Source organism: Triplophysa dalaica, chromosome 21 (assembly GCF_015846415.1).
Source record: "Triplophysa dalaica isolate WHDGS20190420 chromosome 21, ASM1584641v1, whole genome shotgun sequence".
NCBI classification, from domain to species: Eukaryota; Metazoa; Chordata; class Actinopteri; order Cypriniformes; family Nemacheilidae; genus Triplophysa; species Triplophysa dalaica.
The window spans coordinates 3,468,286-3,495,080 of NC_079562.1; the positions used below are offsets into that span (position 1 = coordinate 3,468,286).

A 26,795-nucleotide genomic window follows, 5' to 3' on the forward strand; every position below is an offset into this window, starting at 1 on the left:
AACCAGTAGTTACAAATAAAGTCAAACAGGATGTGTTTTAACGTTCTTAGGAACCCAAACGCACCTTGCTGGGGTCAGGAGGCAGCATGGCTTCAACAGTGAATGGACTTCCTGGCACCGGGTTGCCATCATAGATGACCTCAATGACATAAACTCCCTCTTCTTTAGGGATGTACTTCACCAGACTGGCTTCTTTTTGCAGTTTGAGGTTCAACCACACATGGCACAGATTTTCCTGATGGACTGGTGATCTTTACTTCTAGTTTACCCTGTCCACCTGCTTCCCGTGTGCCAATGACAAACTCCTGGTCCTGACTGACCTGAACCCCTACAATGCAAACAACATTGAGATTATATAAATATATTTATTATTAACATCCCACAAAACAATCCAATGACCTGTACATGATTTAAAGGGACAGTTCACCCAAATATGAAAATCATCATCATGGTACCTCAAACGAACAGTACATGATTTCCTTTCTTTAGTTGAATGCAAGGAATGATTTTATATAAAAAACACTCATGTTATCTTGACTATCCAAAAGCCAATGCTCCGAAAAGCATAGACATCCATTATTAAGGTGATCTACACCATTCCAATGGTCTAGAAATAAACATTTTATGAAGCCAAACAACACAATTGTTAGACTAAAACGTTATCTGGGCGTATTTAGTGATTGGTACGTTGCGGATCCATGGAAACCAATCATGCACATTTAAAGCGGCCCTAACACACAGGGTTTCTGCCAATCGCATATTAATCTTGAGTAGTATTGCATACTTCGTATCCTCGAAGAGTATTTAGTTTGATCACAACTTTAAAAGATAGATACAGCTGTACGATTATTTCCGAAAACACACGACGCGTGTGGGGGGGAGGGGTGGGCTGAACTAAAGCACGTACCCACCCATTGCCAACAAACCGAAAACCTGTATGCTCGCTGGGCGAGTGTACAGAGCACAGAAATACTTTGTAATATGCCCAACTCGTTTTTTGACAAGTTGACCATGTTAAACAGGAGAAGACACTTAAAATTGTAAAGAAGTCAGAATGCATGACACACCCTTACACCACCCCTTTAAATATCTCATCGGTTCTTGCATGGTCTTGTGACAAAAGACAAGAACCAATGAGATTTATGCTACTAGTGGATATGTTATGCCATATTTACACACGGATCATTTTATTTCCATGCATCAATTCTCTTTAGAAGACCTTTATTAACCACTGGAGTCATTTGACCACGATCAGCCAGTTTTGAAGAACACCATTTTACTTAAATTATACAGTTTTTGCTTAAATATAAATTTAAAAAAATCTCTTAATTTTTATTGTCAAATAATATTCTCTTATTTCTAACATCGTAACATAAAATTATTCGTTTTTTTTAAAAGAAAGGAAATCATGTGCATTTGGGATGTCCTGAGAATGAGTTAACGGTCTCTTAACGTTTAAATGCACTCAATAAAGTAACAATGTTGACCACAGTAATAAAAAAAACAATAAAACCTATATAATAAGCCCATAACATAAATGAATGAGTACTTACGGCTTTCCAGGCCGTCCACTTGAATCTTGCTGAGGTCGAGCGGAGCAGCGACACCCACAGCGAAGGGGCTTTTGGAAATAGGGTCACCACCGAAGGTCACGGTTATCACCATCTCTCCCTGCATTCATGTGAAAGAAGATTGACGACACATTTCTTATTTTAATCTTTTAATTCTGATACATGAATCCAGCTGAACCCACCCGATGTAGCGGTGTGTACTTCACAGTGTGTGAATAGTCATAGTTGTCAATGATCTCAAAGTCTTGAACAGGTTGTCCTTTGTTAGGGCCCGAAAACTGCACATCCACTGGAGCTTTACCCGCTCCTTTAGTGTAAACCGTGAAGTGAGTCGGCTTTTCACTTTCCACACCTGATGAAGAGACCCAAAGGTCATTGAATCAAATCATTTGTCATCAAACCCAAGCTGAGCGTGATGCAACAAACCTGCTCGGGCGAGACCCGGACCCTCCGCTTTCACTTTTGACGCATCATGTGAAGGGTCCACTTTAATACGGAATGGGCTCACCGGAATTTCCTGGAAGAATTAATTTATAATCAAACCTCCAAAAAGATCCAGGAATGAACTGACATCGTCTACAAAAACTCACTTGATCGGCGAAGAGGACTTTGATGGTGAAGCGTCCGGCTCCGGGAGGAATGTATTTGACCGTGATGGTGTCATTAGCGTTAGGAATGATGTCAAAATCAACATCCTCCTCCTTATCGCTTATAACCTTTGCGTCGCATTTGATTCCAACGCTGACGTCACCTGAAAACATCACCATAAAACACAAAACCGCAAGTAAAGAACGCATGTCACAGATTCTGAGTATACAAAGCAGGTGTGAATGTGTTTTACCTTCACCGGCCTCCGTACAGTCCACGGTGAAGTGTGTCGGCTCTTGAGCTTTCAATCCAGTTTTCTCCACACCCGGACCGAACACTTTCACTTTGTGTGGATGACTTCCCTTCCCAACAGTCACCTGAGGAAAAACGTCTTCAGCATGTTAATGACACTAAACAGGAAAGAACACATTAACCTTCTAAACGACAAAAACGGAGACGTAAAAGCACATTTCATGAATATACAGTGTGCAACAAAACTTATTTGAAGAGTTAGTATTATTAGTAAACTTAAATAGAAAACTAATCTTTTCCGCTTCGGTTTCCAGCCGACAACACAGATTAAACACTCAAAGGCACAAAACACACAACGACAAACAGTCAACGCGCACAGAAGGGTTGAGATTTATTTAATGCGACATTTGTATAATCACATGAATTCAGTCATGAATCAAACACTGTAATGCATTCATAAGAGTCCAATATTCTCTACTTATGTTGCAAATGTAAACATGTTAGTAATTAGTTAAAACGCTGCATTTTTCCAGAGTCTGTCGAGTAATATATTTGTGAAATATAAAGTTGATTTAATCCGTTATGAAAAACACTTTAAGTCTGTGAGGTTTTTGAAATGACACGTGTGTGCATCTACTTACAATCTGTCTAACACAATTTTATTTCTTTTTTTTGCAGCAATACCGAGTTGCGACTTTGATCCTTCATTTGTGTTTATATAAATGTTTAATACGTAATGTTAAAGTAAAAAACATTTGATTAGACTTCTCAACTTCATTCCGACTTCTGGAAAAAAGCAACTCGAGACCACAAAAGACAACACAACATTGTAAAAACACAAGGGTATTCAGTGCTTCCGTCATGTTGACAACAGCTTACTGTGCAAAATCATACTGTGAAATATTAAATGATACTGTCAGACATCAAAGGAGATTTGAAACATTTTAACACTATTTGGTGCAGATACAATGCTTGAATGTGAAAACCGATATAATGTTACAAAGATAGTTTGAATGCAACTGGATTGATTTTTTGGAGAAAAGAAATTACGACAGTTCTCGTACAAAAAGGAACAAAATCAGTTCAATTAATAGATAATTATTAAAAAAGAAAATAATGAACAATAGGAAAAATGACAAAAAGCTTAATTCGAGATGAATTACTGAATTAACAAACAAAAACATCATCATGATAAAATACTTTATAATATTATTATATAACAGTGCTACAAATCATTGTGCTAAAGATCAGACACATTATTACTCAAATGTTAACGTGACATTATATGATTTATATGTTGATCAGTCATCAGTATCATACGGAGCGTTTATGCAAATGAACCCTGGGAAATTATTTGACAGAATAACTGCGGCGCTCCATAATGAAGGTGGTGATGATAATGACGGGTTTATATTTGACTGTGTTAGCCGTGTTTAAAGTGTCAGCTTCACTAAACGTGATTAAATCCTCATTCACCTGTGACTGAAGTGTGTTGGATTGAACACGTATGACTTCTGACGCTCTTACCCTAAAGGGGCTCTTGGGTACACTGACCCCTCCCCACGTCACAGCCAGCGTGTGTTTGACAGCCGACGTCGGAGTGTACGAGCAGGAGTAGACGTTCTCTCCTTTGCTTCTCACCTTCACGTCGACAGGTGCACCATCATTGTCCTGAAAAAAAAAGAAAAAAAAAAAAACGCACGTTAAAGAATTAGATGAAGGTTTGAGTTTGTCTCGCACGTGATGTTAGAGGACAAACCTGTGCGAGGATCTTCAGTGGTCCGTGTCCAGCGTCTCCAGCGTCGACGGTGAACTCTGCCGGCTTGTTTATGATACAGCCGGACTTCTCCAGTCCTGGTCCATACGCCCGGACCTACATGAGTCAAGTGTAAAAGAATCAATACATTTGCTGTGGTATCAAAACTGGTGAAATGTCACTAGTGTTGTTATTTACTAGTGTACACTAGCTAGGGCACATGCTCCAGATCTGATACCTGGCCGGCGTTGTTGGTTTTGTCATCAGGGACGATGAAGGCCATGAAGGGACTGTCTTCAATATCTTCATCATCGCACATGACGTGGATGGCATACTCGCCCGGCTCCGTGGGCCAGTAACACACATTACACGATCCGTCGTTCTGATCTTCACACTCGATACGGGCCTGAGACGGACCCTCGATGGCAAAACCTGAAATCCCAAAACCAAAAATCATTTGTCTACTACTATTATTATCCCTAAATGCTACTTAGATCAAATAATCATTTAAATTTTTTAATCAAATGTATTCAATATAATGAGATCTCATGAGAAGCTCATTTGGTCTCACCAAGCACTCCAACATCAGTCCCGATGGATTCAGCAACAAAGTCTGCAGAGTGTCCCACAACACCCCCCTCCAGACCTGGACCCCACGCACGGATCTTCTGCGGTCCGGCCTCAGAGCCCACGTGAACGTCGAAAGGACTGAAGGAGAGAAAACGCAAACCAATGTATGACCATCAAATTGTACTTTATTATTTTAATAAAAAACAAAAAAAGCAATATTTTTACACAACTCCCAGAGATTTACTCCGAAACAATTGTATAGTATGATGCAATGCAAGTCGCTTTGGATAAAAGCCTCCGCTAAACGAATAAATGTAAATTGGACACTGTGGAAATATAGCCAAATATATCCATAGTTAATGTGATAATCTGATAATACACACATTACTTTATACATGCACTCAAAAAGAAAATTCTAAAATATTAAATACATAATCTAAATATTATTTGAAAATGTAGAAAATCTAAACAAAAATAAGAAATGTTTTCGCAATAAAATAAAATAAGTCGAAGTAAATAGATAAAATTTTTACTTAAATGAAATGAAATCAAAAATTTAATTTATATAGCAATATAAAGATTAAAAATAAAGTAAAAAAAGCACAAAGAATTTAAAAACTCTTAAAATAAGATTACAATAAATCTGAAAACAAAACTTATACACTTCTGATCTTGAGAAACGTCTCTGTGGTTTTCAGTTCATTGAATAAAAGTCAATGGCAACATGACTTGAGTGAATAAATAATGAAATAATTATGTGATATCATCCATCATGTTTATGTCTTTAAACTAGCTGTAGACCAATATTGTTTTATGATAAGATGCAGTACATCAGCACATCCATTACGTGTCAAACCACCATACATCTAAACATCATATAGAAACGAATGACTCTTAAACTGACGGCTTTAGTATGTCACACAGCGCCGGCGGCTCCTATGAGAAATTTTCATTTCGAATATCATCATGTAGAAATCTGCCGTGTGACGCTGCTGTACAGGAAACATCTCATCAGAAAGAGTTTGTGGTAATGACCACAGCAGGCCAATATTTCACTTTAACAGGGGTCACGCACGGCTCGCTTTCCCCGCGTGAACATACACAGAGTTGAGATTTTGGTGAACAGGAGAGCGATTGTGTGAATTCATCCCTGGGTCTCATTCACTCAGCAGTTTCGTCTCCGACGGAGCAGCGATCTGATTGGCCGACGTCCCAACACAACCTGCTGCCTTGGGCCACACAACACGACATCTTATAAAACCTGGAAAAAATGCTCAAAACACCCTGATGTCTAAATAAGGGAACATTACCGTCGGGCGAGCATTTTTGGTTTAATTCTTCATTGTGGCAGCGGGACTCTAAAACACCGGCACTTTAGCACGGGACCGCACGCTACAAGGAAACAAATCAAACCGAAAACCCACCGATCGTTTGCGTTCCGCCGTCTGTCAAATAAGATGTGTTTACACTCATCAGGTCGCTTGAATGTGATTGAAAGTGTACACACAATGGCACACGGCACGTCTGCTTCCCGGTGGTCCCCAGCGACATCTCCAAACTCTCTCTCTTGATGATGTCATGCTACTTTCCCAAAAAACACTCTTTTAGAGCCGCCGGACTCCTGACTCTCAAAGCCAAGGGTTACATACTAATGAGTCGTCTTGGCAGTGGACGTGACCTACATTTTAAACCCGACGCTAAAGCGTTTCAAAAAGACCGGCGGGGGTTTCCAAACAGATAAATTCCCTAATGGTGGTGAACAAACTTAAGATAATATACTCGAGCACTTCGACACCACACAGAACATGCACGAAGCATCAACAACAAAGCCTGTTTGGACTTAGATGAGGATCTGGCGTAAATTTGTGCATCCGCACTGTTTATGCTTTTATAACTAAACAATCCTGAACAGATTGATCTCGCTGGCAGCGAAGAACGCTGATGGAAAGAGACACGTAACATCTGGAGTTGATAGCCAGACGTTTGGTTTCAACCTGTTTGGAGATGGATTGGTGGAGGAAACGCTCACCTCTTGGGAATGTGCTGTCCGCCCCAGGTGATGGTGACCGTGTATTTTCCAGGTGTGTTTGGATAGTACACGTAAGAGTAAACTCCATCTGAGGCATCTTTCTGTTTTACGGGCTCCTCCAGGCCTTCTGAAAGTGAAGAATGATTCAACTCTCAGCAAACATCAACGCTCCATTCAATCATTGGGTGTTAAAGTATTTAAAAGAAAGCTTTATTAAAAGCAGCAATCCAGAACATCGTGAACCAGGGAAATGCGCTCAATAACGGATAATATTTTACCCCAAACAGATTTTTGATTTAACCAGGAAACTGTTGATTCTTAAAGCGATAGTTCACACAAAAATTAAAATTCTGTCATCATTTACACACTCGTTTGAAACCTTTCTTCTGCAGAACACAAAAGAAGATATTTTGAAGAAAGTTGGCTGGCCCCCATTCAATTACATGGACACGAAACCAATGCAAGTGAATGAGTGCCAGTTACAAACTTTCTTTAAAAATACCTTCTTTTGTGTTCTGCAGAAGAAATAAAGTCATACAGGTTTGAAAGGACAAAAGGGTGAGTAAATGATGCCAGCATTTTCATTTTTGTGTGAACCATCACTTTAAAGGGACAGTAGTGTTTAGTAATGTGAAGTTTGCAATGTCCAGAATAAAGAGCCAAAAAAAGAGAAATAGAGATGAAGTAAACTGGTTTAGCTGAAGGCCACTTACTAGGTCCTTTGACCGTGACCTTTATGTCTCCACTTCCGGCTTTACGAGTGTCCACCTTAAAATCTGCCACCTGTCGAACTCTGACACCTTTGGGCATTAAACCTCGTCCTGTGGCACGGCACGCGGTGGAAATAGACGCTGCAACACACATGTGCAAAAAACAATTGTTTAAGATCATCGATTTATTAAATTGAGTACATAAATTAATTAAATTAAGAGACTGAAATCAAAGTTATTCATGTTGTGACCAAAATAACGTACTGTTCCTGAGGTAAAAATATTTTTTACTTATTCACCTTTTTAATTCAAACTTACACTCCGTTCTGAGACGTTCATTTAAAGTCGCACGAAATTAAAATGATAATTCTAATTATTAACTTTAATGAAAAATGTTAACCCCCTCCCCATCTGGAAATGACCCCTCATCACTTCTGGTAATAAGGAATGGAGCGAGGGCGGGGCTTCAATGATTGAACGATTGCAAACTGGCTTACACATCTGACTACATTTTGTTGGCAATGCACAACCTTCAACAATCCAATCAGTCCTCGATGAACGAAATCAAGTCCCGCCCTACATTTTTTCTCTGAAGTGGTTTCACCCGGATAGGAGTCACACTACGAAAAAAAAAATTTGCTACTTCCGTTTCATGCGGACTTTAAAGGGATCATATTGCACAAACACGCGTTTTTCTGTGTGTTATAAGTTGCCCATGTATGTATTAGACACATAAAATTGTAAATGTCAGAACAAAAGATGCATTCTATCTGAAAGCGAATGCTCACCCAGACCTTCCTGAAACGCCTCATGTAACCAAACCCCTACAAATCTACATCAGTTCGTGGTGTGAGTTGACTAAGACCGCCCAAATGTATACGCAAGTCAGTACTGTCAGTACAATTGCTTTGGAACCTGATGTTTAAAATATGGTAAGAGGTGTTAGATTTCCGTCACACGCTTGCAGTATTCAACCAATCACTACGCACTGGTTAACTGGCCAATCATAGCACACCTCACTTTTCAGAGTGATGAGCTTTGTAAAAAATCTGCGCGTTTCAGAGAGGAGATACAAACATGCACATGGAAAATACAGCGTTGTTGAACATCAAGTCGTGTATACACATCGCATTTGACCGAAAACAAACCACAATATTCGTTTTAGCCGCGTCATATGACCTCTTTAAAAGGGATATAATCGATTTCAAAACATGTCAGTTTGCTTTTGAAATAAGTTCATTTCTTACCTTAAAACGTAAAATATCTGTTGAAATGCAAGAGCCGCTATCCTTGGGTGTGATTTTAGTTTACGGCACATGTGGCCTTGTTCAGTAGTTCTGTTTCCTGAGCTTACGCTCATCAAAAGCCGCTCACCACATTTGCTTTAAACATTACAAATGAACAAGAGCGATAAAAATGAGTCTTTAGAGAGCAGTAAAGCTAACCGCAGCCCATGCACAGACGCTATACTGTTAACGCATTAACATGTCAAAGAGAGAAAGTGAAGTTAAAAAAATTTGCTTTCGCCCTTGAAACTGAATCCCCAGACAAGCACCAGCGGTCATTGTAAACATTTAAACATTACTTTTTATCTTTATCGCTGATGTGCTCATTTAAACGAGGTGATTTAAAAAGGAAAATGTGTCGACATGAGACTACATATAACGTTTAACAGCAATGAGAGAAACGATGTTGTTCATCCTGAAAGAATGAAAATAATCCTGCGTTTAACTGTACACAGGAAAAACAGTTCAAGTCTATTTCGGTCAACACTTTCCACGCTACCTGGTTTGGAAAAGCCATCTCAGGAAAAAGGAATTTAGTGGGTGATCAATTGAACCCTACTTTAAGAAACAAGAACCTCTGAAAGACCAAAGTATATACAGCGAACGCTTCACAGGCTCGCATATAAAATATATATATAAAATCTAAAACCGTCGAGATGCGGAAACCACGAGCCGAGCTGGCAGCAATACAAACGCCTCAAACAAGCTCTCTGGTGGACCACAGCTTCATTTATAGTGCGTGTAAAAACACAACACAACCCAATAACTGCACAACATTACACCACTTTCTCTATTAGTCCACATAGAGCCGTAAAACGCACGATAATCGGCCGACTTCACATCACGTCTCGATTATTCATGACGTGCACTAATAAAGCGCTCTCAGCTGTACTTCATTAAATATACACCTCACATTACCCAGCATCCTCTGAGCTGCTTCAGTTACCTGGACCGATGTTAACAGTGAAGGGACTCTTGGGAATAGCGATGCCGCCGAACGTGATGTTGATGATGTGAGGTCCAGCCTGCACGGGTCTGTAGGTGCAGCGGTAGACGCTCTCACCCTTGTCTTCCATCATCACCTCAACAGTGTTCTTGTTGCCCTGAGCATCTTTAATCAAAGCGGTCACTTCGCCCACCCCAGCTCCTGTAAAACACAGAAGAAAAATGTTTCAAGAATAAACAAGCAGAAAGGGTTTGGGTAATGCCACAACATTTACATCAACGGGGGTATAAAGGTCAAGCATCCTTGTTTAAGTGTAATGTTGTTTCATGTACTTGATCATACATGTGAAGTCTCTGAAAAATAATGAAATCATGTTTTGCGATCATATGTTTATTAATCTCACACCTGCAGTGTAGATCTCAAAGTATGTGGGTTTGTTGGCGATGTTGCCCACTGGCTCTAGTCCAGGCCCTTTCGCCGTCACTTTCGTGGGGTCTCCCTGCGCTTTATCCACAGTCACCTCAAACGGACTCTTTGGAATTTGCTGGCCGGCGAAAAGCACAGTCACCTGCCGACAAACACAACCGCATCTTCAGTCAATTTCACAGAAACAAATAATTCATGGTAAATCAGAGACTTTTTATGTCTATACACACACGTATGATGATATGACTGTGGATGGAACTACTCAAATTATTTTGGACTTGTCTGAACTTACTATTTGTTCAAGTAAAATTATTATTTTTGATTCATGGCAATACAGTGAAAATGTCAGCCTTAGCATGAAAAATATATATATTTTTTGTTAATAAATATAACTATTGTACTTACAGCAGATATAAACATTTGATGGTTTAAAAACCCATGTAAGGTCTCCACATTTTAAAAGCACTTGTTTAAACTTCAGTGCATGGTTTTTCATAGTCAGGTAAGTGTTATTTTCAGGATTGTCACAATAACACAACGTACTTATCATGAATGTACAAGTTTGTTGTCTCACAAAATCAGTGTCCTTTTTTGTCAGTCTATGGCTAAACGTGCGCATGTTTAGCCATACACTGAAATTTTTCTGATGTTAAGACTAAAAAGGTTTAGAAAAATAAAATCAGATGGTTCAATATCATTGTAACAAAAAGAGGACAAAGTGCACGCACATCAACCTCAAATGGGTGCTCGACCAAAAATTTTATAAAGGATTATATACAAAAGTCGGCACACCAAAGCTCTTAAAAATAAAATAATGTATTGATTAAGTGTAAAATACACACCATGTTATAGACTTCGAATAAATATTTTTTTTAATATTTTGGAGCCTTGGTCTACCAACCTTTGTATAAAATCCAATATATTTGTAACAAATACATTCTCTGAGCATTTTTATGTCACATCCATAAAGCTGGAATTGGCCTTCATTCTGTATTTTCCCAAATTACAAATAAATATATTTTTAATTTAATTTATTTGTGGATTATTTAAAACGGGACAAACTGGTCAAATCTTGAAAACCTCAAAGTAAAATTTATATAAACGGTTATATTAACATTTGAACAACACAATACTAATGTCTGACATTTATTTTAGAATCAGTTCAAGATGAATATTTGATTTAATATTTTATGATGTATGGTTTATTTTCACATCTTTCAGGCATCTTTATATTCCGTCATTGGTGTTGGGTGACCGTATATCATTCCTGAAGTTTGTTTTTTAGAAATTCAACAGAAAAAACTGAAGTGATTTTATCTGTGGCTGTACATTTACATAGAACTGTAAAAAATTGCAGGCTTGACAAGAATTGTAGGAGTATGAAACGATGACATCTGTGTTATTCTGACCTTGTGAGGTCCCATGACCTGTGGGGTGTAGGTCACGCTGAAAGTCTTCTTGCTTTCATTCAGCATGGGTTTGATCTCCTCTCTAAGACCCACTGGGTCTTCGACATAGACCGTGACCTGTCCCTGACCCGCGCTGTATGTGTCCACCGTGAAGATGGCCGGACGCATCACCCGGTTACCTGTCGGCTCGATACCTGTCAACAGAAACGAGGACAAACACGGTGAAACGCACATCCGTGGGTTCCCAAACGCGCGGGAAATCTGTCATGTGATATGCGATTTGTTCCACAAATCATTTACTTTTCAATTTTTTGCACTTTTCACGGTTTACACAACCAAAGGCAGATTAACAGGAAGTGACATCACCGAACGGTGCTGTGAAAAGACCGTGTGAACAGTAACTCTCTCGATACCAGAAAATCAATGAAAGCTAAGATAAGCTTCCTGACGCGAACATGCGTGATGATCTGATAAACAGAAACTCGCAAGATATCTCAGTGTTTCCAAGTAAACACAACAACATGACTACACCCATACTGCTGTCATTCAGCTTCACGGATCATGACACGTCTCTCACCTGGACCGTACGCACGGGCCTTCTTGGGGTTGAGTTTGGGTTTCAGAGGAGCTCCAGGTTTGAGTTTGCCTTTGGGGAATTGAGACAGATACGTCATGACGGACTGCTCGTCCACGCTGGGGTCAATGATCTCCTCGGGAGCGATAACCTGCAAACAGAGACTGTGTCACTTTATGAATGTTAAAGTGTCTTTAATCCCAGCTCAACTTGCACGGTCAACCACAAGTAATTCACTGATAGTAAAGAATGTAAACAACGCAAAACACTAAATCCGATTCGTACGGACAAACAGGTAATACAGGTCCAAACTCAAAGCTGAGAAATGTCATTATTTTTGCCAACAGCGGAGGAGAAATTGCACATTTTGCCTCTATAGACAACATTTCTGTATAATATTTTAGAACCGCATATAAAAAATTATTGTATAAATACGCGAGCCACATATTTCCCCAAATGGGTAAAACTACTTATAGTCTTAATGTATAATGCTTTATATGTATTTATTATGCACCTTATAATGCATTGTAAGGCCTCATGAATAATTGTAACGACAGTTAATACATTACAACACTTATTTAATTCATCTCATCAATAAGATTTGGAGGTATTTTTACGTTGTCATAACTTCATAAATACAGGACAAGAGACATGAAATGGTGTCCAAACTTTAAATGCTTTTCCTAAAAGGAATTGAGACCAAAGCGTTTTGTGTAAAACACACAAGGTGTATATGACAATCTGAATGAAGTCAAACATATCAGATGAAAACACATGTGCGTGTTTGCAGAGGCGTGATTCAGGTGTGTTCAGTATCACATCAACTCTGTTTGTCTAATAGGAGGTCGACACATTTCCATTGTGGTCGTTTCTTTTCCATTCATACTGTGCAAACACAAGCTTTATTATAACTCAACACCCACCTCAATCTAATCTCAGCTTGATATTTACACATTAGCATGAAAGCTGGACTTGGATCAATGTGTTTCAGTATCGAAACTTTGAACGCCCCGTGATGTCTCTATGGTGATTTATTGTAATCTCATTGTGAGCTGAAGAGCGTCTCAAAGGTCTGACCTGTGGAATCCCGAGCCATTCATCAGCCAGCTGCATGGCCTCGGTTGCGTTTTCCACCGGCTTCTGTGCATCCCAGATCTCCCAGTCAGGACACAGTCCTTAAAAAACAAAATCAAAGGATTTCAAGATCCGCAAAATGGAGATTGATCAATTATAAAATGCAGTAACATGGCATAATTTAATATGTGACTATACAAATGGACTTTACATTTTACACTGGTTTAGTAAATATTAGCATTGTGACATTATTAAGATTCATTACATATCTGTTAAGCGTTCAGGATTTATAGTTTTATGGGAAACTTTCAATTCTTTAAACTTAATAGCAAGCATAAAACCAGACATGCAAACAGCAATATTGTGTGTATAAACCGTACAATAAAAAATATAATACTTTTTTGGGAGTGCAAGTAGAGACCATACCTCTATATGACCATTATTGCAGATAGATATACTGTATTAATCTGTTTTTACCATTTATTTATTTATCAAACATTAAAACAGTATTAGATAAATACTTTGTACTAAAGTCAATGTGGTGTAATTTATACAATACAATATACCTGACAAACAACTCTTTGGATTTAAATGGATTCAAAAAGCAAATTTCTAGTATTAATTCTTGTCAAACAGCAACTTTACAAAGAATACAAACCCCAGAGAGTGAGTTAAAGGTGTTTGAAGATAGAAAAACACGAAACAAATATCAACTATTCTGGAAAGCATGTGTGCATATTGAGGAGAAATAGGAGCACTTAAAAATGAAACTTTATTAATGTTCGGTAGACATTTTCTGGGTACTTTAGTTTGAAACCTACAGCGAGTACCTAATGCACATAAAATGGTTCCACAGAGGAAGAAAATACTTAATCGGACTTAATCGGACCGCAGAATTAGAAACACTGACATCGAACAGAAGCACTTGTGCAGTTTGATTCTCACAGCTGTTTTCTGCTCAACTCAGCATCTCCTGACAAACAAACCCAGAAGCCCAGCTGTCCATGAACAACAATGTCTGTACAAATAAAATGTTGAAGTGAAACACGATAACACGGTCCAAAAGCTCACCTGGAGCGCAGCTGTCCACCAGAGCCCCGAGAGCCCTGCCGTTGCTCCAGTCCTGACTGAAGTTGGTGATGGGAAGGTCGGGCACTTTGTTCTGGATCCAGCCGAGCAATCTCTGCTTGGGCGTCTGTTTTTTGGCTTCTCCGTCATCCTCATCCTCCCACACGGGCATGGAGATGGAGTAATGGAGAATGAGGGTCCACACCATACCCAGGATCAACTTCAGATTGCCATCCACGATGGCTTTACTGTCTGTTAAACACGAGAATAAAAGAGATTCAGAGATGTCATGAGCAGATCAACACATCTTAAAATATGCTGGTCATGTTATGTGGGAGATCGGAGGGTGTAAAATGAGGTCAAAGTCAGAGCGGTGGTATTGTGAATACATTAAGCTTTGGTGCTCGTATGAGCGGCACAGGTTTGAATCGTATCTACTTTATGAAGAGTTATGAACAAATTAGATCTGAACATTTTCTAGAAAAACATTGCCCACATTGCTTTGGTGTTTCAAAAGCGCTTGCTGCAAAATCTCAGGATGGAGATATGGTAAATTGTCCAAATCTTTACATACACACTGAAATAAAATGATGTGCCCTAGTTGACTTTATGAAAAGAAATTATTAATGTATATTTATGCTCTGGTTTTTAAACAAAAGGGAATAAAATCCACTAATTTTGGTCATTTTAATTGAATTATATGTTAAACCCACTTAAATTGGTCAAATTAAGTTGACTTATTTATTTTGTGTTGCGACAACATAAATATTTTTGGTAGATACACCATAAATATTTTTGGTAGATACAACTATCTTGGCAGTTGATCTGTAGTTCCAGCATGCTTTACGTCTGACTGCATTAGGAGATTAATTTTCCAGATTAACTGTAATTTTAAGTGTTTCTTTGTAAAACGAAAAACGTGTTTATGTTTTGAGTTGATTTATCTTTGAGATTTAGGAGGGTTTTGGTATTATTTTTAAGGAGCTTTATGTAAATATTTTACTATAAATCAAAACACCTTAATTTGTTCGTAGACATCGATTTACTATGTTTAGAAAACATGCTAAATTCATACATTGGTTTGTCCAAAAAAACAATGCTATAGCCAGTTATTTCACTCTGAAATGTGATTTCCGTGCCGGAATGTCTGTTTTTGTTTTGGTCCGTTGTGTGACCCCACCCACTGATGATTTTCCCACAAGTGTATTTCCACAGCTCGGCTGCCAGTTGGCGACAATCACTTCATATTGCCGCAAGCAAACGATATGGGTCAGAGCAGATCCACCCTTTCCGGTACCAATACGTTGCAAAATTAGAATGAATTAATATTATTATTATATTAATATTATTTTACAACTTATGAGAAGCAATATACAATTTATTAATGTTATTTAAATGAGACAGCAATACGGCCCATAAATGCGACCTCAAGGATGCAACCTTGTTGTGAAACAAGCTGCTGATAAGGGTTTTATTTGCAAACAACAAAACCACTGCAAAATATATAAATAATCAGATCAACGTACAGTGTAAGAGTTGTGTAAGAGTACAGTGTATTCTTTCCGTTACACTTCTGCGAGTGTAGAGTCTGAGGAGGGGCAGCGAAAAACCCTCGCCATAATTTTGAATTTGGACTGTGTTACCAAGCTCAACCGCTAGGTGTCAAAGCTCCTTTAAGTTAGATATTAAGGAGAGTTTGGATAATGTTTTTAAGTGTTTATCGTTCAAAAGAGCGGTGTTTGTACCTAGGCTGAGGGAGGCACAATATTAGTCATGAAGTGTGTTAATTCACTTATTGAGCAGTAACTGTGTTACAGAGTACAGAGACCACAAATCTCTTCTCACTTGACAATCTTTGTTGTAAAAAATAGTATATTTCTATATGAATGTAAGTGAATCGTGAAGAACACAATGTTTTTTTACTTAAAGTAATAATTTAAACAAATACTAAATATATTTAATAAGTAGAATTGACTTAATTTTGGTTAGTAAGATGGACTTGAATTATAGCAGCAAATTTTACTAAAAAAATATTTGTGCAAGTTGTTACGAGGATTTTTTTTCAGTGCATTAATAAAATCAATAGTAATGGCTCACCACGTACAAGTTGATCTTTAGCAAACACAAGCAATAAATGAAGAATAAACTGGGTGGAGTGATGTGTTTGTGAATGACTCAGTATTTTATCCGAGAACTTCTGGAGTGCTCTGCTGTACCCGTAAACCCACTTAGATCAACATCACACCCATTAAAGATTTCAGCAGGATTCATTAAAAGGAAAAAATACAGAACTTAAGTTAATTCAACTTTATAATGTCACACACATGTGGAGTGCTGAAAACAAACATTTATGATCAGTCACGCGCTCGGCTATCAGCGAAACGAGGTGATAATTCAAGAGAGAAAACACAAAGTGATTCAGTTTGAGACAAAAGAAGTGTTTGCAGGAGGAATGGACACATGTTAGTGATTGTGAACACAGAGATGCATTCACAGAAGCACAAGCCCGGCTGCATGTGTGTGTGTGTGTGTGTGTGTGTGTGTGTGTGAGGGGGGGTTAGACAAACACACGCATGCACACACCATCCTGCATTATCATCGGCCATGCGCAAACATCCTCCAGCTCACCGCAGAACATTGAGGAGCTCCGCTGAACTTTAACACACAGCTCAAGATCACAGGACCGATCGAGTTTACATCATTCTGTCTTTATTCTTATAACAGATGTGACATTCCAGAGCAGCTGATGGATGGAGGTGTTTATATGATGCTGGAGTATGCTTTTTCAAGAACAACCTTTTTCCCCACAAAACTAAAACATTTCATAATCACATTGTAAGGCATAGTTCACGTCATTTCAAACCAGTATGCCTTTATATATTCTACAGAACATAAGATTATAATCACAGTTGTCTTTCTTAAACCTTCTATGAACAAATTTGCTTTGTTTTTCATGAAATGGATGATACGGTGTTGCTGAAGATGACAAGCGCTCTTTAATAGGTTTTATTGGTTAGATATTTGCAAAACCCAGTGAAAAACAAAGTGTGAGTAATAATAATGATTTACAGCAAGAATAAAAATCACGAAATATGGAGATACGAGGTTTCAGAAGGACCGCATTGAATTTTTAAAGAATGTTGAAAATCAAACAACATTGAACCCTGTTGACTTGCAGTTGCAGTGTATGACCAAAGAACCACTTTCTCAAAATATCTTTTGTGTTTCACAGAAAAGTCACATGCAGATTTCGAACCACGGGGGGAAAATAAAGGATTTATTTTTAATTGACATCTTTTAATCAATAGTTCTCTCTCATAGCAAAGGAAAGTCTTTATTTTAGTACAGTGTTCTCAAAACGCCTGATGCAAACACTTTTCTACATGAATAAACCATTTGGGTTAGACTCCGTTTAAACATAATGAACAGTTGCCCAGCAAGAGTCTCTCTGAACTATTACTCTGCAAACAACTAAACAATAACACATACAGAACAGCAGATGACCTGAAAGACAGACATTGAAAATCAGACGTGACCCAGTGACCGGCTGTGTGGATCAGCTCACGGCCTCCATCGGTACAGACCAGACGTGTGGAATGTTCTGGCAGCCTCTGAGAGGACCGCGTGAAGCTCGGTGCCAAGCTGAGATTCAGTGCATCTCTGGACCGCTGGCCACGGCATAATTCACGAGTTATACAGCGAGGGCTAAAAATGCTCCGCCTTCCCAAAGCTCCCGCTTAATGAGAACTCCATAAGGATCCCCCCCGCGCGAGAGACCCGCTCAACAATAGACCATGACCCCTGACCGTCTGCATTCGGGAAACGAGAATAAAGGTTGCCATGACAGCAGGAACTCGATCAAACTGGTTCCCACATGAACAAGTTTGGGAAAGTTGCTCAAACACCACATGGCGCAACAAGTTGGGATGACATTTCAAACATAATTTATTTATAATTTCCTTTGACTAAACATAAACAGAGTTTCTTTGGGAGCATACGAGGCAAGTTTTTAAGTAAATTTGTTCATTTACAGAAAAGCCCAGTGACCTCGTTGGCATCCGAGACCCAGTATGAGAGTATAGGGAGGATGCCAGTTTGTTCCTACCCCAGGAATGACGCAGAGGTCTTTCCCTACAAAATAAAGTCATGGAAACATGAACGGGGCCAGTCAGCTGAGAATTCACTAGGGAACACGGCACAACCTCTGAAGAACATCTGCAGAAATGAGCATTTCCAACATGACCGAACGTCCCTTTAAAATCACTTTAACAGTATCCAAATCCTCATAACCACCAGAACATATTCTCATTTGTAAGTTGATCATGAAAGTCTTAATATTTACATCAAAGAGACGGATTCCAACTGGAGGAGAAATCCAAACAGACGTCTAAACACAGGGATTGCTGCAGCTGAAGGTGTCCAACGTTCCATCCGAACACTGAAATAATGCAATTACGCAAGCCATCAGCATCACACTACACCCTGTGAATCAGTCTCGGATACAAACACATCCCTACAGCATCACTACAAACAACCAGAAAAGAGAAAAATCGCATGCAAAACTGCACATATCAAAGTAGCACAGGAACAAAATCAACCGAAAATCCAAGTCATCATACAAACATCATCCAGAAGGAGTCTGCAGGGTCGCGCCAAAAATAAACAAGAACGCTGGGTTATCACTAAAGGTTGAGAGAAATAGACTTTTCAAGTCAATTTGAACCCAACGGTAGAGTTGAAACTCGACATTTTCTGGACTGCATATCAGTAAAGGATATGATAAGGTTGATTGGATAATACTCTGGGCAACATGGAGAGTCATCCGCTCATTAAACATAAAGATAAAGCCTAAATGTTTTATACAAAAAGAGATTAAATAAAACGAATCTTCTTAGAACAACATCGGTCCTCTTCAGGACAGAAGTCTAGCTCATATGAGGTTACTGTATAAAGCTCACGGTTAAGTATTATTATTATTATTATTATCACCTTGGAAACTGACTACATCAACAAAGCCTATGAAACTGAATTATGATCTGACCAGATGGAGCTCGATCCACCCGAACATTACACAGAGCAACTGGAATCATGGAGTGACACCACGTCATTCTTGAAGTCAAATCTGTGCGACAAATGAACCGTGTGTTTATAGTAAAGCAAGATGACGTAAAAACCTGAAGACTGAACATTACAGTGGGTAAATAATAAAAAAATAATAAAGGCTAATGGGGGTTCACACCAAACACGAGTTAAGTGATTTGCGTGAAAAAATGACAACTGTTCAAAGTCAATGCAAAGATCCAAATAGACGAATGAAAACAATGGAACAATGTGGTCTTCCGCAATAATAATAAAAGACTAATAAAGAGCGAGGAACGTGTTTGTTCGCGTTTGGTGCGAATACGGCACAAAACAATTTGCATCAATCAGCAACTACCTGTAAGTTTCAACATTCAAACACGGAAAAAGCAAAAGGGACTAAAATGACTTAAGAGAAATAAAAGAAAAAATTCAGACTGTACTGTACGTAGGTGGTAATGACACATGAAATAAAAGGATGTGTGTGTTCTTTCCTTCGCTGGCGTGTCCCCTGAGGCTCTGCTTTCATGAGATTAGGTGAGAATAAGAGGCAGGAACAACAGATTTCCTCCGGGCGGGTCTCCTAAACCCAACGAACCATTACGCCAACCACTTTCTCAAGATTTACACATGTACAGTGAGGGTTTACCCACAATGCCATAGGACGGCACAGATGTCCAGAGCTTTACGTACAACAGATCTGCAGAAGAACTTATCAACAGTTCACAGAAACATCTTTCGGTGGGATCTTGTTAGACCTTCTGCAGAGCACACGGGAACCACTTCTGTCATTTAACACTTTAAAGAATCGCTCCATTGTATTCCACCGGTGTATAGGAAAATACTGCTGGATTATGGAAAGTTATGACATGAGATCAGATGAATCTGTGCATCTGGACATTCATTTCAGAACATCACAAAAACACTAGAAACACAATACTTCATCTCCAAATCGGCCCCTGTCTGACTAAACCAAATGTGAGACGCTTAAGGAAGAAAAATATTGTTTAGAGAAAAAAATAGTTTTGAAAGATCAGCTTTAAAACATCCATCAACGTGTCCGGGTATTTTTGACAAACGCAAAGGAAAAATAAGAAAACATCGCATGAAGTAAATAAAGCGTATTTGTACGGTTTATTGCGTTAACAATTGAACTAAAAATAAACATTTAGATTCAAAGCAACTTTGCTAAAATGCGTCTTAATATACATTTTATTGCGCAGAATACCAAAACCGATTAAAGTCACATATTAGAAAAACCATAGACAAACAATATACAGATCTAACCTTATATGCTTTATTTACAAAATTCCTTAAATCAAACAAAAATACAAGTGGTAAGAGTCTTAAACAAAGGTGCTTAAAAGGTTCTTCACAGCAAAGCCATAGAAGAACCATGTTTGGTTCCACAAAGAACCATTTAGTCAAAAGTTCTTCAAAAAAAAATGTCTCTTTCTTACAGTCTGAAGTATCGTTTTTCACCACAAAGAACCTTTTGTGAAACTGAAAGGTTCTTCAGATGTTAAATTGTTCTCTAAAGAACCAAAAATTACTTGTATGGCATCGAATAACCTTTAAATGCATCTTTTTTAAGAGTGTAGGACAAATAAGCAAGATAAGAGCACAGCATTTTCATTTGTCCAATAACACTTCAGCAATCTTTTAATACATTGTTCTTTTGAAAATACAATGTGCTTCCAAATTTAATGACAGAAAGATCATCCTAAATAGTAAAACTAAAGTATTTGTGTGTTATTGATAAAGATTTCCAGTATGGCGCTTAGAGGGTTCTCAGGTAATGACTGTAAGGAGTCAACATGACAGCAATATCCGCCCGTATACACACACACAGAAACCCTTCAGAGTTCACTGCCTGTGTGTGTCTGTGTGTATGCGTTACTATAGAAACAAAGTAAACAGAAAAACAACAATACTGGAGGAAGTGTGTGTACACAATCCATGCCGTATCGCCATCAAACACAAAAGACCTGCTGAAGACCAGAGGCGGTTCAGACAGGAACCAACAAACTAAAGATCAGAAAGAAGTTCTGCAAAATCAAGAGCTTTATTTCCTCTGCAGAGTCACTGATGTTTCTTCACACGAGATGTTCGGAGCATGTGTGGATGTGTGTGCTGGTTTTAAAGGACTACAGGTAAATGACCTCAAGACACGAGCCAAAGCTTCTCCAGGTGAAGAGTCACTGAAAGACACCCAGTTTCATTGGAGCGAGAGAAACACAGAGCTGTTGTGTAGTGACACACTGATTTCACTACCACACATCAACACACACAAAACATGACCATGATGAAAGATCAAGCCAAAGGCAAAAGCATGAATTACAGTCAAAGAAAGAAACGTTTAATCATACGTATGACCACAAGACTAAAGTCAAAATTATACAAAAAAAAACCCACACAATTCACACTCTTTAAAAAAAAAGGTGATTCTTCGATGCGATAGAAGAACCTTTTGGTTCCATAAAGGACCTTTAACATCCGAAGAACCTTTGACTAAATAGTTCTTTGTGAAACCAAAAATGTTTCTTCTATGGCATCGCTGTGAAGAACCTTTATTTTAAAGAAGAGGACCCTACATAATGCAAAAACACGTTGGGGATTCAATGGAACAGATTATAAACATGTTGAGTGCACCAGACTGTTAAAGAGACCAAAATATTTAATACAAATTTTACGTAAATCTAGGTTAAAATGTAGAACTTTGTGAATGACAAGTGATGCCCATCACCAAAGACGTAATGCAGAGTTAAAGTTACAAACCGTAAACCATTAAATGTGCATGAAAGTTAGACAAACATCAAGAACAAAGGGTCTGAAAAGTGTTTCGACAAACATTTACAAATCTGATTTACAACATCCAACAGCTGACATGAGCCTCATTGATGGACAGAAGACCTCATCAAAACGCGAGAGAATGGGAGGGACCGAGAGCGAGAGAACGAGAAGAACAGAAACCGAGGTCGAGAGAGATTCTTGCACAAAGCATGTGGTTTGTCACAAGCTTTTCTTCGCATTCCTCTCAGTTTTTCTCCGTAAACTAGAATCAATACGTCAATGAACAAACTATAAACATGAACGTGTTTGACCTACAGATCCAGTCTGACGTGAGATCACAGTTGTGCAGAAAAAACTGTATTAAACCCTCATGACACTAATACAGACACAAAAACACTTCTCTCAATTCTGACACTGTTTCACAAAAATATTCTTTATCCCTTATTCACTTCTTAAATCACAAATCTGCCTCTGGAAGTGTCAAAGTACAGTCAGTTATCGAAACGGATTTGTTTTTCCCGGTGTTTTAGTGTTGAGCATATTAATCCCAAAAACCAAAGAGCATCACGATACAGCCAAGTATGTGTTCAGACTCCTACGGCATGTGTAGGAAAAACCTATTAAAAACCATCACCCACACAGATGACAAACACAAAGAGCTTAATCCCAGGAGGAAATAAAAACAAGGAACTGGACGCACCTGTAACCGTCAACAACAACAACAACACTTGACCTTGCCAATTTTAAAACAAAAGGAGATGATGTTTAATAGTGTTGCTTTGTTCTATAGACTCCACAATTTACATAATGATGCAATTTTGCATCAAACGTTACTCCATAAATCATAAAACAAGATCTGATGGAGAGACGCATGTGCTTTTTTGATGGACACAGAGAAGACGGTCAGTCAGCGAGACTGCGGTCATTTCTCTTCGATTTATACAGCAAATGGTATTACAGTTAATTAAAACTGAAATATTAAAATATTTTGGTTTACTAAAGTCAAATAAATTATTGGACTAAGTATTATTTGAAAAACTTAAGAAATGTTAACAAAAACAAATCAGAAAAGTTGCCTGAGGGAAAAACTGAAATAAGCACTGACGCACTAAAACTATTAACTGAAAATAAATAGCCAAACAAAACATTTTTTTTCCTCATGCAAAAATAAAGAAATTGTAAAGGATGAAAATAAAAACATTCACTCTGAAAAAAACATTTATTCGCCCCCTTATTGAACCTGTACGAGTTTATTCTCTTGCAGAACACAAAAGATATTTTGAAGAACGTTGACAATCAAACACTGAACTTATTGATTTTAGAAGAAATCAATGCAATTTTGCATGAAACGTTACTCTGTAAATGGCAAATAGTAAAACAAAACTGACCACAAATACAAGTACAGAACATGCAAAACATCCCAGCCACAATGAATGCCATGAGTGTCATGAGTGGTTGCCATGGTACGGTTTAGCATTTGCTAGGGTATTTCTGTGAGCCCATCCTCGAAATGTGACACGGTGGTCCCTAGATAAGTAGCACTGTTTTGAGGTTCTTTCCCCCAGATAAACTCCCATGAGTATCCTTAAAGACCCGGTGATTAGATGTCACAGTGATTAAATGTTGAATGTATTATCACAGAGACAGAGAAAGGTTTGTTTCTTTAAGGCAGAATAAAGAGGACAGCCTCTTTTGTCACACACTGGATTCCAGAGAGAAAGCAAAACTCTCATTAAGCGCAGAATGCGAACCGTGGTTTATATCACACACTCCATTTATCAAAAAACACCTGGGATACACGCACAACCCCTTCAGAGCCTGCCTCGACTTTGGTCCTAAATTGGGGTTAAAACGCAGCATTACGGATGCCTGTCATATCCTGCGGCTCCGCTCATGACCTCATGGATGATGTCATGACCCACAGATGGAGAAAAATCAAATCCAAACTATAGAAGCACAATCCTTTGTTGTTCTGGAAACTATTACGGACCTCTGCTAAAGACGTCCGGACGGGCCAACTGGAGCAGTTTAAGTCACTGAGATCCTGTTATAATTGTGATAGTGTTATTTATGGGCTGAAAGAGACAAACTTGTTTAAACCGGTCGAAACATACAAAATACAAGCACAATGAGGAGCGTTTCGTCAGTTTTATAACGTGTAATTTTGTCTACAGAGTAGAAAATGCAGTAAAACTTGCTAATGGACGCTCAACATCTTTAAACTGTCAGATGTTGAAGTGCTGATGCAAAAGAAACAAATGAAACAAGATCTTATGGAGAGATGCAGGCGCTGCTTTACTGGACACGGAGAAGACGGTCAGTCAGCGAGACTGCAGTCATTTCTCTTCTATTGATCCAGCAAAGTGTATTACAGTATTAAAATATTACGATTTACTAAAGACAAATTAAATATTGGTCTAAATATTATTTGAAAAACTTAAATTTGAAATGTTAACAAAAACTAAATCCAAATCAGAAAAGTACTGAAATAGTCGCTGATGCACTAAATGTATTACTTGAACATAAATAGCTAAACAAAAACTATCTTTTTTTACTAAAAGCAACTTAAAAAAAATAAACAAGAAATTGTAAAGGATGAGAATAAAAACTTATTCACCACAAAAAAGAAAAAGATTTATTTGTCCTTATGTCATGTCGAACTTGTACGAGTTTCTTCTTCTGCAGAAGAAGATATTTAGAAGAACGTTGATAATCAAACAACATTGAAACCCGTAATTGACTTCCATTATATGACCTCAAAACCATCGAGACATTTCTCAAAATCTCTTGTGTTCCACTACAAACAAATGAGAGGGAATAAAAAAAATGTTTTGGGTGATCATTCCTTTAAGGGATTCTAGTAAATCTACTGTATCCCACTCCAGTACAAGCAGTAGTAAAGTGATGCTTGTGCTAGTAAACAAACCTTTTTTGGTGTATGTGCCTTGTTACACAAACATGCACATCTCCATTGTGAAAACCTTAATGAAGGCCAAAATTGAGGCTCGGTTTACATTTGTGGTGGTTACCCCAGGGGGCTCAGGGCTCCTAGAAATGACATAATCCGCCCGTGACGGGAACACGTGAGGCCCTACCTACAGGACAGCATTCCTCTCCCATGAGCTCATGAACGTCCCCCTTCACGGGCGGCCAATCGGAGATCACGGGGGAACAAAAAGCCTGAACTCCGGTTCTCAATTAACAGTCCGATCAGGTCATGAAAACACTCCAGTGAATCCAAACTACAGAAGCTATCACCAGCTATTGTGTCAGGAGATTCAAAACAGGCCAGCACATGAAATGATCAACAGTTTCTAATGGCCAGACGAAACTATGATAATACTCTAGAAGCCAAATGAGACCGAAGGGCTTGTTCAACTCCCTGGAGACTCGAGCTGTTTGCTATCAAGACTGAACTTGAGAAATCTCACAGGAGAAACGTTCAACACCGAGAGTTTGGTGTCACTTGACTCTCACAAATTAATACTGAATGTCAAAGGTGTTGAAGTCCAACGGTCTGCTTTAAAACAAACATCCTCACGGAGTCATAAATACTTGAAAAAAAAAAAAGATATTTTGAGAAGTGTCTCAGTGGTTTAGTGTTCATACAATGGAAATCAAGTGTTGTTTGGTTACTTGAAAATATCTTCGTGTTCTGCAGAAAAAAGAAAATCAGGGCAAGTAAATGACCGATCTTTAAAGGTACAGTTTGTAGAAATCGCCGCTCGAGGGCGCACAATCAAAACAACAACAATCGTGTAGCTTGATGCCGCTGTGTAGAAGCATGGAATGATGGGATATGTTGTCATCGACTCCACCGCTGATGGTATCGCTGATAAATCAGTCAGACATGAAAGCATTTTATTTCATATAATGAATAAGACCAGAGTAATGTAAGGTTTAAAACTAAATTGTTAGTAATCGATGTTACAGTAATTGTCCAATTCGATGGTGTGATAAAACTGCACAGTTTTAAGTGTTCAAATCAATCATAGTTAAAGTTATTTTAAACATACCCACTTCATTTGCAATATTGGTAGACGGACCGACGGTACAAACTAATTCAGCATCGGTACCACATACATATATATATTTCACAGATCAAATGCATTGAAAGTCGCTTTAGACACTTCATCTATCAAATGCATCAATGTAAACATATTACAATTACTCACGCTGCAAGTTCAGTCTCAAATTTGTAAAAAAAAAGTCAAAAAGGCCTCCAGCGACATCATTATAGTGAAGTGGCTTTTTTTCCTTAAGTCAGTAAGTAACCACCTAGCAACCATCCATGCCTAAGAAAACCCTCACAAAACACATTAGCAGTGGATTAAGAAACCCTGGGAATGATGCCAGATCAATTCACACACTGTAGGTGAGTTTAACATTTATAACACAAAATCTCTCATGATTACACACTATTATCCAGGTCTGGAGAGTGTAACCGGTGTGTGGAAAGTTGAGGAAACGGTTGAGGTGTATGAATACCAGCGCTCAATAAGAGCATATAATAATCTACATTTAAAGAGTCATTACGGTAATGCATTTATCTCACATTACCCAATATTTGAAGCGTGCGTGTTTCAAGATGAGGAGATTAGTGCTACAAATAGAAATAGGCGAATTACGCTAACACAAAACACACGAACGCTGCCCAGATTCTC

General features: G+C 38.5%; 1 protein-coding gene across 1 annotated transcript in view; it reads right to left on the reverse strand.

Annotated features, from left to right (window-relative positions):
• Positions 1-26,795, reverse strand: part of LOC130409896 (filamin-B) — a 59,808-nt gene that overhangs the window by 21,275 nt on the left and 11,738 nt on the right. The window contains 19 exon segments of the mRNA XM_056734095.1: positions 65-205; positions 207-328; positions 1,554-1,671; positions 1,754-1,923; positions 1,998-2,088; positions 2,162-2,322; positions 2,413-2,536; positions 3,939-4,082; positions 4,171-4,284; positions 4,406-4,599; positions 4,739-4,875; positions 6,767-6,893; positions 7,480-7,617; positions 9,709-9,909; positions 10,114-10,276; positions 11,544-11,737; positions 12,121-12,268; positions 13,195-13,292; positions 14,263-14,511. Of these exon segments, the coding sequence (XP_056590073.1) occupies positions 65-205; positions 207-328; positions 1,554-1,671; positions 1,754-1,923; positions 1,998-2,088; positions 2,162-2,322; positions 2,413-2,536; positions 3,939-4,082; positions 4,171-4,284; positions 4,406-4,599; positions 4,739-4,875; positions 6,767-6,893; positions 7,480-7,617; positions 9,709-9,909; positions 10,114-10,276; positions 11,544-11,737; positions 12,121-12,268; positions 13,195-13,292; positions 14,263-14,511 (2,834 nt within the window).